Source organism: Dreissena polymorpha, chromosome 4, assembly GCF_020536995.1.
Source record: "Dreissena polymorpha isolate Duluth1 chromosome 4, UMN_Dpol_1.0, whole genome shotgun sequence".
NCBI classification, from domain to species: domain Eukaryota; kingdom Metazoa; phylum Mollusca; class Bivalvia; order Myida; family Dreissenidae; genus Dreissena; species Dreissena polymorpha.
The window spans coordinates 34,444,483-34,459,713 of record NC_068358.1 but is presented as its reverse complement, the minus strand read 5'-3'; the positions used below and the strand labels follow the sequence as shown (position 1 = coordinate 34,459,713).

General features: G+C 35.5%; 1 protein-coding gene and 1 long non-coding RNA gene across 3 annotated transcripts in view; one reads left to right on the top strand and one right to left on the bottom strand.

The window, feature by feature from the left end:
* Positions 1–1,541: 1,541 nt before the first annotated feature.
* LOC127875972 (uncharacterized) lies at positions 1,542–4,757 on the bottom strand. The gene is made up of 3 exons (XR_008047534.1): positions 4,563–4,757; positions 2,014–2,062; positions 1,542–1,860 (listed from the first exon to the last, which is right to left on the bottom strand). It is a non-coding gene; the product is annotated as an uncharacterized LOC127875972 (long non-coding RNA).
* Positions 4,612–15,231, top strand: part of LOC127875964 (uncharacterized) — a 107,533-nt gene continuing 96,913 nt past the window's right edge. The window contains exons 1-8 of one of the 2 annotated variants that reach the window (XM_052420745.1): positions 4,612–4,763; positions 6,609–7,085; positions 7,586–7,608; positions 10,073–10,210; positions 10,679–10,798; positions 11,377–11,499; positions 12,130–12,204; positions 14,241–14,371. In XM_052420745.1, the coding sequence (XP_052276705.1) occupies positions 6,685–7,085; positions 7,586–7,608; positions 10,073–10,210; positions 10,679–10,798; positions 11,377–11,499; positions 12,130–12,204; positions 14,241–14,371 (1,011 nt within the window). In that variant the 5' untranslated portion in view covers positions 4,612–4,763; positions 6,609–6,684. The remainder of the gene's footprint in view (positions 4,764–6,608; positions 7,086–7,585; positions 7,609–10,072; positions 10,211–10,678; positions 10,799–11,376; positions 11,500–12,129; positions 12,205–14,240; positions 14,372–15,231) is intronic. The other variant, XM_052420743.1, reaches the window with a different exon arrangement.

The following is a 15,231-nucleotide window of genomic DNA, read 5'->3' as shown; positions in this document are numbered from 1 at the left end:
CCAATATAATTCAGACTGTCGTCAAAAATGTTTGTTGTTTTCGTATATATATTATAAAATCACTAGACCGATCTGACTTGTTCAATTTTATTGTTCAGTCACCATACGTCCCATTAAAAAAAATGCTAACGTTATACATTCTGTTGTACATAATACTGCTATGTTAATAGGGAGGGGAATAATCATCAAATTCAAAATTTCAATGCAGCCATTTGCGACTTGATTAACAATATCATTACAAGAAATTTGACACCAAAAGTAAGTCTGTATCTTGAAAATTCCCCCCTCGTATTGTTTAACGATACCCATGGTCTGCTAATCTAACAGTCTGCTTACACTAAGAGACTTATTTTGGAAAACGTTGGAAAATATTTATATTCAATACAAAATCAGTTAAGTATGTTTTATTCAGTCACGATGACATGGAATGAACTAGAACATTTAAGTCTGCAGTAAGAATTCAAATTAGGAAAATGAATAGCATCTTTTTTATGGTCCGGGAAATAGAAGGGCTCCACTAAATGCATATCCCGACAGGCAAACACCACAAGGGCCACCTTGAGGTAGGGAAGCTCCATCAGATCAGGGACGAGGTAGTCCAGACAATTGTTAATGTGATGGTTGTAGCAGCTCATGACCTCTGTTTAATGCCAAAAGTGGTATATTAGGACTGCTGCTGCCCTATACATAAATTTACTGTCTTGCAGGAAAACAGCACACTGAATACTGCCTTTTCTAAAGGAAGATGAACATTTCCATGTAGCGGTACCAGGGTATGTGGCTGTACTCGAGAGCCACTAACGTTAGACTCGTGCCCAATGCCTACCCAGCCACACTGGTATTCTTGATGTATATATCAAGATTCACCATGAAACTCTGTATTACTTGATCCATCTTCATTCAGCCTCCACAACCGCATCACTTTATTCATAGCACTGCTGCACAGATTAGTGTGAACGCAGCAAAAGATCTGCCATGCTGTTGTTTCCAAGTTGAACATCTCCGCATACAGCTTCGAAAACCCTTTTTTGTGTTCTGTGATGTCGGTCATATGCGCATCTGCAAGTTTATGCACATCCTCCACACTTACTCCTCTGACTTAAGCCAGTATTTCAAACCCCATATGTACTTGGATTGCATTGTCTTCAGTTGTCTCATGATGGATTGGTAAGATGGGAAGAGGAAATGGTCAGTCTTGACCCACGTGTAACCCTTGAACTTTCCTACCCCTTATATGGGGGTTCTCTACATGCATAATCATTTTCCCCTTCTCCTTCTCCTCCTGCTCCGTTTTTTCCACAATGAGACACATACTTTGAGCCTAAATTTGCTGTAGATCTGATATTATGCTTCGAGGACTTGGAACTGTATCCATAATGTGTTCTATCTCACACGATTCTTTCTCCAGCGATTGTTATAATGTCATGGGCAAATACTAGTAGATCAAAGAGCTCAGACTTTGTATGGAAAAACTCTTTGTATTGTTGAGCATCAACCAACCCTTTTTTACATTTCGTCCCATACCTTTTTTGCCTTCACTGAATTGTTTTCAGACATTTTCTAACTTTCTCTGGATAGCAACCCAAGGATACACAGAACACAGCGTAGTGGTAGTGCTTGACGTAGAACTGTTATGCCACTTCTCATACTGCCTCGCACACTCCCATTGCCCATGTCAAGATTGCCACTTATCATGCCTGTGACACTCTTGAGTGTATGCATTTTTGTGCGGGTTTGGAGGTGCTTGCAGGGGAAATGTCAATATCTGAATTATAAATGGTTCCGCTATATCTTGTTTTAGACATGCTTCTTTGCTCCGTCATGCTTGATGATGTAAGTCCTCAGACTTTTGTGACTTTTCTGGAAAAAGATTAATAATCTTAATTATTCACACCTTAAAGCTAAAAGTATGACTAATTAGGGTGGATTCTTGCACAACCAAGCTACATAACATTGTAATAATATCATTATAAATTAATGTAATTATTTGGTATTAAAAAGGAAATAAAATACCTGCGAGAACTGTGTATCTGCTTGTTTTACAGTGTGTTGAATGTAATCCCTTTAAAAACAAAACACTTCATGGATTAATATATTTACATTCATTATTATTTTATTTTTATTACATGTAATTTTCATTTTTTATATTGGATATAATTATCATATATTATAATCATATTAGAATAGCAAATGGCTACCAAGAACAAAAGAAAAGTTCATGTTTACATTTTGGATATTCATTTGTTGTTTGTATTATTTTACTAAGTGCGGTAATTTATAGTTAATTACTGATTTTAGTTGTATTTGGATGTTATTGTTATAATTAATAACATTATATTGTTAACTATACAGGGTTATTCGGTATGTGAAGAATTGTGTAGAATTTATAATAACTGGACCGCAAACTGATATAACAAATATTAAAATATAGGCTTATTATTGTTAGTTACTAAAATCCTATGTTTCTGAAAGTTACTGTAGAAGTATTTTATTTCAAATGCTATATGACATGCTATAATAAATTTTGCATGTAGATTCACATGTATATTATTTAAAAATATTATAATATTTCTTTGTCTCGCTTTACAGAAATAAATTGAACTGACCTTGGCAAGATCGTTGGTTTTGAATTATTATCATCAAACCATCAGGCAAGGAATATATATATATATATATATATATAATATATATATATATATATATATATATACTAATAGCTGGATGTCTCTATATATATATATATCTCTCTATAGATCTATATATACTATATCTCTATCTATACTATATATCTCTATATATATATCTCTCTATCTTCTATCTCTATATATATTAATATAAGTGCTTGACGTGGAAATGGAAATAACATTTCAATAAATAACATTAAACACATGAAGTAAACATCAAGATATCCTAAAATATCCAAAAGATCCCGAGTAAGAAACAAAATATAATCGGTAGTAAATAGGACCGGTTATATGAATATGGTCATCTTTCGGGGATGTTGACGGTTTGCTTGCGGTCAACAAAAACGTTTTTTATGTACATGTTTGTACAAACAAGCGTCATTAGAACTTTCCAACATCTGACAGGTGTAAAAAAAGTGTAATGTTATGTTTCATGATGAAAGAGGTTAAAAGGTAAAAACAATAACATGTTGATACAGTTTTTTGCTTGGCGTGGGGGTGGGGTTATTTTTCATGATAGGTACCAACTGCCAATACAAATATGTTCCAAATGACCCAATGCACCATCCCACAAGTGGGTGTTATCATTTTCTTATTTTTTTTTTATACCATTTATCCCCACCCTAATTTTAATTAGAAATGTTAAATCAAAACTAAGGTGGCACTAAGGTGACATAACCGTTCCAAATAAAAGGAAGTCAAGAAAACACACAAGTCCTATTTTCCTGTCTCCAAAAAGAAATTTACTCGTGAAAACAGTCTTATTTTGTGTTTCTCCGAGTTAAATTTTTTGAGACGGGAAAACAGAAAGTGTGTCTCCCAGAGTTATTTTTTTGGAGCGGAAAACATAACTTTCTGTTTTCCGCTCCAAAAAAAGAAGTCGGGAAATCACAGGTTCTGTTTTCCCGTCTCCATAAAAAAAACATTCACTTCGTGAAAACAGACTTATTTTGTGTTTCCCCGAGTGATTTTTTTTTTGAGACGGGAAAACAAAACTTGTGTTTTCCCGACTTATTTTTTTGAGCGGTGATGTCACCTTAGTGGCACCGTACAAAACTGACGTTTTGCAACGAGTTTATCAAACGCTTACTTCATGCATAGTTATCAATTTCCTAAGTAAAAGCCGAATGCTGCAGCGACATGAATTGGGTTTCATTTTTGATATTAATTACCGCGTTAGCTTTGTACACACGTCAAGTACCGACAATCGTTATTCAACGTCTATATACAAAGGAAAACATAGTTTTAAAGGGACCGTCAACCGCGATTGACGAAAAAAAAATATTCTAAAATACCGTATTGTTTACAATTAACTTGAAAAAGTTCATATTTTCAGTATATTCGGTAATAAATTTTGCGATATGAAATCGAGAGTACATAACGAAAATAGGTGACATAACGATATATATACACACTATAAATAACGCAAGTAGATTGATCATTTTATATATAAAGTATATACAATTCACTACGCATGCACAATTTGCATTCCTGGGTTTACCACGTAACGATGATGATCAATCTACTTGCGTTATTTATAGTTAACTGGTAATTACCTGGTATATACCTGCAGGGTGTGCCCAGTAAAATTTATTACCGAATATACTGAAAAAATGAAAACTTAACAACTTTTTTTAAGTTATGCAATATATCAGTCGTGATATTTTAATCAATATAAACTAATAATTGTAAAAAATACGGAATTTTAAAACTTTTGTTTCGTCAATCGCGATTGATGGTCCCTTTAAACGTTGCATGTATGGAAACAAATTAAAAGTCCCCGAATTACAGTTAATATTATTGTGGCTAAATTATTGTTTTATCAAACAAAACTTTCATGCGTGAGGTACCGGATCGATTATGAATGTTTAAACTTACTTGTATATCAAATACATCAACAAAGAGCTCATGCAGTCACATTTTAGTAATTTTTTTGAACGAACAGTTCAACACTTGAATTTCAACTGAAATCGAAACTAGAACAACTATATATAGAATCGTGGTGGCCATTGGGCTCGATTCAGGATTAATAATACTTTGTTTGAACAGTAAGGGATACGTGTCCTTCTATTTAAGAAGGTATTTAATATTTTATGTTGATAACTTATTATTATGTTTTATTAATACTAGTCAAACGCGTTATACTTAAATTATTACGGAAACCAAATACATAGACATGTACATTGTTTCGATTTCACCATTATCGTGTACATAATGGTCAATATTATGAGAACCTTATACATGTATTCACCGGGTTTTAACTTGAATAAAACGGCAACAACGTGATGGACTTTCCAAATTAATTATTTATTTTAAACCTTTTGGAATTCCACTGTAAAGACAAGGAAGTTGTACACATTTAACATTGACAGGCCTGAAGAGGTTCTTTTATTATATTAAAATGATATTTATGGTTTAGTTTTTACATATTAATAATAGTTATTAGTACGACAATTGATTAATATTAACACTTTGCATTATTTTGGGAATTCGACATAAGGGACACACACAATTCATTTTGGGTTACCATAACGTTTTTCCAATTTTCTATTTGTATTTAGTTTTCTATATTTACATTGTATTTAGATAATAATTGTGAAAGATTTACACAAAAATTCGATGAGTTTGTATATAATATATATATATATATATATATATATATATATATATATATATATATATATATATATATATATATATATATATATATATATAAATTAATCACCGTATTCAAACCAAACTGTTTACGTACATAGTACAATTTATCATTTCAACGTAATATCGATTTACTCAACAGATAATTAAAGCCACACACCTTAAAATGAAATACATGTTTTTCAATACATATAGATCAATTTGAAAGTGTGCAAAATTGTCATTAAATCTATCGCCTAGTTAGCAAGTAATTTATTATTTTTTCTAAATTTTAAAACCGAAAGTAGGATTTCTATACGTATATGTCCATTTCGACAAACGCGATTATTTTTATGTTTTTAAGCGCAAAAAGACGGATTTCTACTTTGTAACCACCAGATATATTCTAATTGGGATAGATAAAATTAAATCTTTAGCCTAGTAAGAAAGTAATTTATTATTATTTCAAACGGTTCCGCTTTTAAAACCGAAAGTAGGATTTCTACACGTATATGTCCATTTCGACAAACGCGATTATTTTTAAGTTTTAAAGCGCAAAAAAGACGGAATTGTACCTTGTAACCACCAGATATTTTCTAATTGGCAGAGATAAAATATGCTACTTATTTATACTTAAATTTACTATGCCATGTATTTCATGTCAAGTTGTGTGGCTTTAAGTCAACGTAATTGACTGATAAGATACATCAGACTTGTTCGGAGTGCCTGTCTAACCCAAGTTTTGACCTTCATTGACCTTTGTCCACAACAAATAAAAAGTAGGAAATTTCCCGCCAGTAGATCCGAAATTGAATGAATGAAAGTCTACTATTGCATTTGCAAACATGAAAATAATAGGAATGCAGCATTGCTGGTCGGTTGTTGAAATTATTCCAACAGTTCCACAACAAACTCTTCAAATCAATATATTGTGTGCCTGACCCTTTATGAGTCTTGTTCTGAGAAAACTGGGTTTAATGCATTTGCGTAAAGTGTCATCCCAGATTAGCCTGTGCAGTCCGCACAGGCTAATCAGGGACGCCATTTTCCGCCTAAACTTGATTTTCGGTAAGGAGGGACTTCATTGAAACTAAAAATACCATAAAAGCGGAAAGAGTCGTCCCTGATTAGCCTGTGCGGACTGCACTTTACACAGTTTCCCCCGAGGAGCTGTGTGAATAATAGTCCCTGTGTAATTTCGAGCCTATTAACGTTAATTGATAACATATCTTACAAAAAACACAAATGAAAACGCCTTTAAACTCAATCAAAATGCATTTAAATTTTCAGATACTTGAAAACAAATGAGAATTGTGTTATAGTCAGGGCACATACGCACTTTGCTAATAGTAAAAGAAACAAAAGAATGAGCGCTAGAAACCGGCGGACGTCGCAAAGGGTTGAAACTGCAGTCGAAAATCCGGAGTTAAAAACGATAAAAGAATGCCTTGGGACAGTGCGAGAAGAGCAAATGAGCCAAAAGACGACTTTAAACAATGTAATACAAGCTCAGACAATGCTGTCAGAAAATATCGACACCATACAAGAAACGCTGGAATCCCTCAAGAGTGAAGAACCTAAGACATTTTTGTCTGAAAAGGTCGACGCAATACAGAAAACTCTGAAATCCCTCGAAATGCATGGATTACAAAACGGAGGAGGTGCTGACGTGGTCAGTCTTCAGGAAAACCGAACCGGAAATCCGGCGCACACCGTCCTGACCGAGCCGTCTGGCACGTGCAACATTCCCGGAAAAAAGCCGCAAAGGTACTGCGTTCAATAGACGCGTTCGCACGCAATTATAATCTGCTTTATCCCATAATTACACTTAAACCAGCATTAAGGGGGTATAACGAGGTGTTTCGACTAAAAATTAAATATTTATATCCAGTTTATACAATACGATGATAAAACCGTTAAACAATATTAGTATAGACAAATCGAAAAGGTATTTTTGATTCACGGTTCCAAAGGGATTGAAACTCACCCATTCACAAATGCGCATTTCAACGTATAAATTCACGCACGACACTACATGTATTACCTGTGCGTTTGTCTGCAGCACTCCACGTATCTAGCATGCATTACTCATTTACTTTTACTTCTAACTCGGGCACCATTGTTTGTAATAAAAATATAAAGTCTACGGATCATTCATGAAAACGAGATTCATATTTTACATCGATCATTTATTAAAATCACAAATGCGCACGTTACTCGTGACGCAAATATTTCTGAGTACTCATAATTTATTATTTATTTTTCAGGTCAAAAAGACAGCGAATATGCGGTAAATATTTACCACTACACTACCACTACTACTTCTACTACTACTACTACTACTACTACTACTACTACTACTACTACTACTGCTACTCATACTGCTACTACCACTACACTACTACTACTACTACTACTACTACTACACAACTACTACTACTACTACTACTACTACTACTACTACTACTACTACTACTACTACTACTACTACTACTACTACTACTACTACTACCACTACTACTACCACTACTACTACCACTACTACTACTACCATTACTACTACTACTACTACTACTACTACTACTACTACTACTACTACTACTACTACTACTACCACTACACTACCTCTATTACTACTACTACTACTACTACTACTACTACTACTACTACTACTTTTACTACTACTTATACGTATTATTATAAGTCAAGCCCAAATTCCCATTTAAATAAATGTTTAGTTATTGAAGATCATATGGTTAACCGAGTTTCACTCAAAATATGCACAGCTTCTAGCATATTAATAGCTTTACTTCCTCTTTAAAATGAGCATTTACTTAAAAGTTATCAAGTGAACACGATCATGACACATTTTATTTAAACCGCGCATATAGTTTCACGTTAACATTAATGATATCAGGAATAATGTAAAAATAGTATCATTAGCAATAATTCTTAGAACAGCGGGTTGGTTAAGTGAATGCTCAGTGACACTTGTTTAAAACAATGACTTGACTAATAACGCTCCTTATGCTGAGTTGATGTTATTCAGCTTAATAAATGCGATAATTACTTCTTAAAAGTGTTTTTTTCAAAGACTTGTTTTAGGAATGATCGGTAGTTGAACTGTGTATCTCATACCATCATAATATGGTTTCAGTTTACGTGTGATTGTTATTTTTTAACCGCATGCCTATATATAATTTGTAACTCATCCATACTTACGAAAAAGGAGTCAACTGTAACACTAGCTTACGTAGCCCTGTGGTAGCAAAAGTTTTTATTCAAAACATTTACTGTGACTGACTCACACAATATGGTTGCAGAGTAATATTTATCTATAATAAAGTATTCGATATTTACAGAAGAGTTATATTGTATCAGCGAATATTATATTTTGAAAACGAGGCAATGGTATGCCCTCTCAACCTGTTTGAGATACTAATACAATTCTTGAAATCCTTGTTGTGATCATACCATGAATACAACTATCCCGATAGTATAATAACAAACAAACTGAACACTATGTCATTTTAACTGCTAGATGATTTTCGAAAGCAACAGTCCTTTTACCCCAGCCCTTGTATAATTATGTTAAGAGACGACATTCTTCAAAAAGTTTATGACAGAAGTGAAGTCGAACTCATGCTTATTGACTTGTGTTCGACAAGTCATTATACTATCTATTTATTTCAGTATAATAATTTTGTATAAACCACTGATAGGTGCATTTTTTACAAATAATTCCAATAATTTCCAAATAATTCAATGCTTTTCAAAGCAATGTAATAAGTCTTAAAAGTCCAAGGATGCTCATATAAAACACGTTCTGTTTATTCCGGAGCCCTCCTGACTCCGGTATTCGGACCGCATTTTTTAAATATCGAGTATATACCTCACAATATAAACCATTCTGCAATGCGAATCTTTGCAAATGACATAGTTATATAAATATAGTTAACTAACTGCTGTTTTACTTTATAATCTTCTACAACAAAGCTGTATCCAGATAGACAACTGGGAATCGTGATTAACCATCCAAGATAATTGTTTACAAATCATATGTTGGTTTCTAATTTGACTAAAATTACAACGTTTTGTTATAAAATACAAACATTAAAATCTGTCCAGCCCTAAGCTGTCTTTTGGGCCAGAGCCATTACTTTCACACGTCGAATGTTACTGCAATGCTAAACGCTCTTGCGAGAAAATGAATGACCTCTTATCCCGTATTTTTACAACGTCATGATCAAGTTCCGCTACACCATACAGATCGCAATGCACTTCTATAACTTCCCACCAGAAACATACGTAAAGTACCGCAACAGCCACAGATTCTTACAAGTTGTCCATCTTACCCAGAACCATCATCCAATGAAATGCTTTGCTCCAGGTGTTGTCAGCCGGGCTGTAAGCCAGATTGAGAACGTCTCACCATAAACAAACTTTCAAAGTTAGAATATTATTTGTAACTCACTTTCCTTCTTGCGTATATATATTGTTCACTCGGACAGTATTTGAACAATTTTGGTGTTCACCCCACACATTTATCCGTACTTATATTGCATAGGTTCCGATGCATATCATACATATTTTAGACTTGAGCATATTATTTATATTTTAGCCACTACATGTATCTAATTAATATTCGATTGACATGTAAACTTTAACACATGAATGCCTTGTTACGCACCCACACAAACAATCGTTCTACACAAAAACGTGTGCCATGATCGACTTACATCAATCCTTTTTAGCGATGAGCCCAGCTGATCTGCCCGGAGAGCCGCTGTTTAAAACTCAGCCGGAAGAGAAGGACATCATCAATAAGCTGAAAGCCTTCAGGGTGGACGTGAACAATTCCACAATACAGTCCGTCTTGGGCGCGACCAAAGGTAGGCATTCCTTGATTATAACGTTCTAGTGATATACTTCACAATTACATTGTTGTGATGTTTCTAGCACTTTGTCCGTGTCGCACTGGACGGCTATTCATCATTTTCAAATAAAGAAAGGACCACGTACTCTAAGTACCGGTTCTCTCCTGCTAACGCAGCTGATGTTTCTTTCGGTTTATATTGAGTCTTGTTCTGACCAAACTGGACTCAATGCATATGCGTAAAGTGGCATTCCAGATTAGCCTGTGCAATCCGCACAGGCTAATCAGGGACGACACTTTCCGCCTAAACGTGATTTTCGGTAAGGAGGGACTTCCTTGAAACTAAAACTACAATAAAAGCTGAAAGTGTCGTCTCTGATTAGCCTGTGTGGACTGCACAGGCTAATCTGGGACGACACTTTACGCACATGCATTATGCCCAGTTTCCTCAGAACACGACTCTATTTATCTGTCTTGTTTTCAGTCCCACCTTCGCCCACCTCGACCTCAGCCGCCAGCACGTTACTCGTGGTCGACTCCTCGCTGAGTATGAAGGGAAAACCCTTTCAGGAGCTTATTACGTTCGTCAACGGCTTCATCGACGGTCAGTGTTAATGTATGAAGTATTGCGATGCCACAATAAAATATTGTGCAATATAGAGTACCTTTTTGGTATAGCGGGCCGGTTTAATATCATTCCCATGAAAAATATGCATGCAATATGTTGATTGTCTTCCTATTGCAAAAATATAAATATGTGTACACGCATGACGTATACTGTAAATTGAACGTGTGTTTGTTTAGCTGGATTTTTGCCGTTTTCAGCATAACATCATTCACATCACGGCGGTAAGTTAACCAGGACAAAGTCCTATATAATCCACATACCTGAAACTGACAGCTTACAGTTTCTGGAATCAGTTGGGAAGAATGGCCGTAGACCTTAAACCCCCCCCCTTACCCACATACACGACCGGTCGGGGGACCAAACTGGATCATAGGATTTTTAGTCCAGCACTCTACCAACTGAGCTAAGCTGAACAATGTGTCAATTTAAAATTGCGAGGGTTACTTGTGTTGTGTCAATATCTGCTGTTATTTAATGTGGTTTGTGCTCTCTGGGCTTCGGCTTTATTGCTTCTGTAGTTGTAACATTGCTTGATACTGTGTTCTTCATTCCAGAGCTGGACAGGGCCAACATGAACCATGGTCTAGAAGAGCGAATGGCGGTGGTCATGTGCGGCTCCCCCACCACGGTCCTGCAACCGTTCACCACGCAGTACGACGACATTAGGGGCATATTAGGTACACAAATATCGTCTTATATTGCTGTGAAAACAATGATCACCATGAAAGCTATAATGCTTTTTAAATTTATATTCTTACTATAAAGAGTAACTAATGAACGACGTGAGAGGGCCGTTATATATATCAGGCGTCAACTATTATCATATCGGACTTTGGGCCAATTTTTCATATCTTAAAACTCAAAATACTCGGATTGTGCGGGTTCAACTTTACAAAATGGCGTAAACATTTAGCCTTAGACAACAGCGATGTGTAAGATTAATCCCAAAACCAACGATAGAATAAAAAAAAATATTAAACGTAGCTCCTTATTAAACTATCGATTGCAACTGAAACTGTACTGGAGATGAAGTTATTTGAGCTTTAACCGCAGCCATTAGAAGGTAGTAAAAAACCAAACGACGCGCATACCTACGCCATGAAAGCTATAATTCTGTATGTATTGGTTAATAATTGTTGTACAGTAGGTGGGTTTACAGAAACTGAACATCAGATTCCAAAATGTTTCGACATATTCTCTAGACACTTTTTTTAATAAATATTATAAACTTTAATTGCTGATGGATATTTATGCAATCATTTTGATCAGTTGTGTTATTCTATTTTATTACTATTTATTTGCAACAGATCAATGCGCACCAGACGGCAAGACACCGCTGCTGACTGCGTTGACTCTCGCCCTCTGCTACATCGATGGGAGAGGTGCACATAGCATTCCTTTGTACATTATACTATAAAATACTTACCATAACACAAATTTCGACACGTAAAATAACACGATTACATATATATATATATACATTTTCTCTGAGGCTATGTAAAATTAAGACAACTGACATTGATATTAAATTGTAACACAATCAACTGATTACCAATGATGAGATCTATTTAAATAATTTGATGGTCAAAATTAATATCAATGGATTGAATCACATAGTGTGAAATATCCTTGCTATAATTACTAACAACTTGACAAAACGAGTGGGCAGTTATTCGCATCCGTACGGCCAGTATGATCATATCGATGTGGGCTTTTTTAATCTAACAAGAATACGATCTCGCAACGTTAACTGAAAACAAGGGCTGTTTGTAAAACATGCATGCCCCCATATGGGCTCTCAGTTGTAGTGACAGCCATTTTGTAAATATGTTTTTTGTCACTGTGACCTTGACCTTTGACCTAGTGACCTGAAAATCAATAGGGGTCATCTGCCAGTCATGATCAATGTACCTCTGAAGTTTCATGATCCTAGGCATAAGCGTTCTTGAGTTATCATCCGGAAACCATTTTACTATTTCGGGTCACCCTGACCTTGACCTTTGACCTAGTGACCTGAAAATCAATAGGGGTCATCTGCCAGTCATGATCAAACTACCTATCAAGTTTCATGATCCTAGGCATAAGGGTTCTTGAGTTATCATCCGGAAACCATTTTACTATTTCGGGTCACCGTGACCTTGACCATTGACCTTGTGACCTGAAAATCAATAGGGGTCATCTGCGAGTCATGATCAATCTACCTATCAAGTTTCATGATCCTAGGCATAAGCGTTCTTGAGTTATCATCCGGAAACCATTTAAATATTTCGGGTCACCGTGACCTTGACCTTTGATCTAGTGACCTCAAAATCAATAGGGGTCATCTGCGAATCATGGTCAATCTACCTATCAAGTTTCATGATCCTAGGCATAAGCGTTCTTGAGTTATCATCCGGAAACCATTTTAATATTTCGGGTCACCGTGACCTTGACCTTTGACCTAGTGACCTAATTATCAATAGGGGTCATCTGCGGGTCATGATCAATCTACCTGTCAAGTTTCATGATCCTAGGCATAAGCGTTCTTGAATTATCATCCGGAAACCATTTTACTATTTCGGGTCACAGTGACCTTGACCTTTGACCTAGTGACCTCAAAATCAATAGGGGTCATCTGCAAGTCATGATCAATGTACCTATGAAGTTTCATGATCCTAGGCCTAAGCGTTCTTGAGTTATCATCCGGAAACCACCTGGTGGACGGACCGACCGACAGACCGACCGACCGACATGTGCAAAGCAATATACCCCCTCTTCTTCGAAGGGGGGCATAAAAATGACGTCCACACTCAGTCAAAATAAAATTGAGCCACAAAAGATAAATCAATGAAAAATATATACAAATGATTTAGCGTTGCACGAAATTCGATTAATTAATATATTACATTTTTAAGATTAAAAAAGAGACATCATGCACAATAAAAAAGGAAACACTACCATAATGACAATTTTAAACAATGCTTATGACAACACAAAAATTTTACGTCACAACAGACACGTCATAATAAAATTGCGTAATCAGTTAAATAAAAAGAAAAGAATGAGAAGCTATTCTCGAATTAAATTAACTGAAGGAACACAATATGATTATATGTTATATAAACGAGAACATATCGGTTCAGGGCCGATTAGACACATCCGATCCAGCACTGCAGTAAGACATTACCTAAGTACAGAACGGACGGATGGACCACTGCTTTATGATGTTAAGAATGGCTAGCAATTTATATTATGGCCTGAATTAACACCGTTCAAAGCTAAGCGTGGTGCAGCAGATCATAATATCCCATTCCAGAAAACGAAAAGCTAGTACAATAATACTGCACCGACAAGGGCTAGTGAAGCGTTCTTATATGAAATTACCGCTGATTTTGTAGCACATCATATGTTTGACAGTTAATTTCTCATTGCGACACAGGTGAAGCGCTTCAGCTCGGGGAGAATACTCTTTTGACCCCTCGGGTGATCGTCCTGTCTGACTTCAACCCCACCGATGACAAGGAACCGTTCGATAACGAGGACGAAGAAACAGGCGAAGAAAATAAAACAGTTTGTATTTCAATTAATCCCAAAGGCCAACACAATCCGATGATCAATTACTAAAAGCAACCAGTTTTTGTCTATACATGTTCCATGCATCGTATTGGGTATGTCTACTTTAATTTATTAAATTCTTAAAACGTTTTGAAACGTTCTGCATCATATTAAAACATTTACAAACATGTGTCATGGTCAGTGCGAATTTATTACCAAGTTTATCATAGTCGTAGAGAATTAAATCATCCGCTATTGTCATTGTGTTTAACGTCGTCTCACGCTTGTTTCATTATCGCATTTTTTCATATTTAACCCATTTAAGCCTGGTGGACTCTCCCATCCTTTTAAATTGGATCAATTTATTTCCAAAATTAGGGATGCCTAGTATATTTATTTCTATATTTAGAATATTTCTTACAGAAATTCCTTTAAGCAAACAGCGCAGACCCAAATGAGACGCCGCATCATGCGGCGTCTCATCTGGGTCTATGCTGTTTGCCAAGGCCTTTTTTCTAGACGCTAGGCATAAATATGTTAAGTACCTGGTAAACGCTGTATTATGGTTGAAGCACGTGAGGCGTTTTTCATTACCGATGAACCCATTATGTATGCGAATTAAAACTTTAATATTCATTACCTACAATATAAATGACGTTGTTTGTCCTTTGTCAAAATCAATATGACTTTCGAAGAAAATAAAATCCGAAATGAAACTTCTGTGGCATTTAAAGTTTTACAATTATTGGTAGCATTTTCTTTGCATTTAGTCATAAGTGTTCTTTTGTATTTTTCTGCATTTCATCGAGGTATTAACACCGTCCAAATTTATTCAAATTAAGCGTTATTTTTCCCGATAGTTCATGCATTGATAA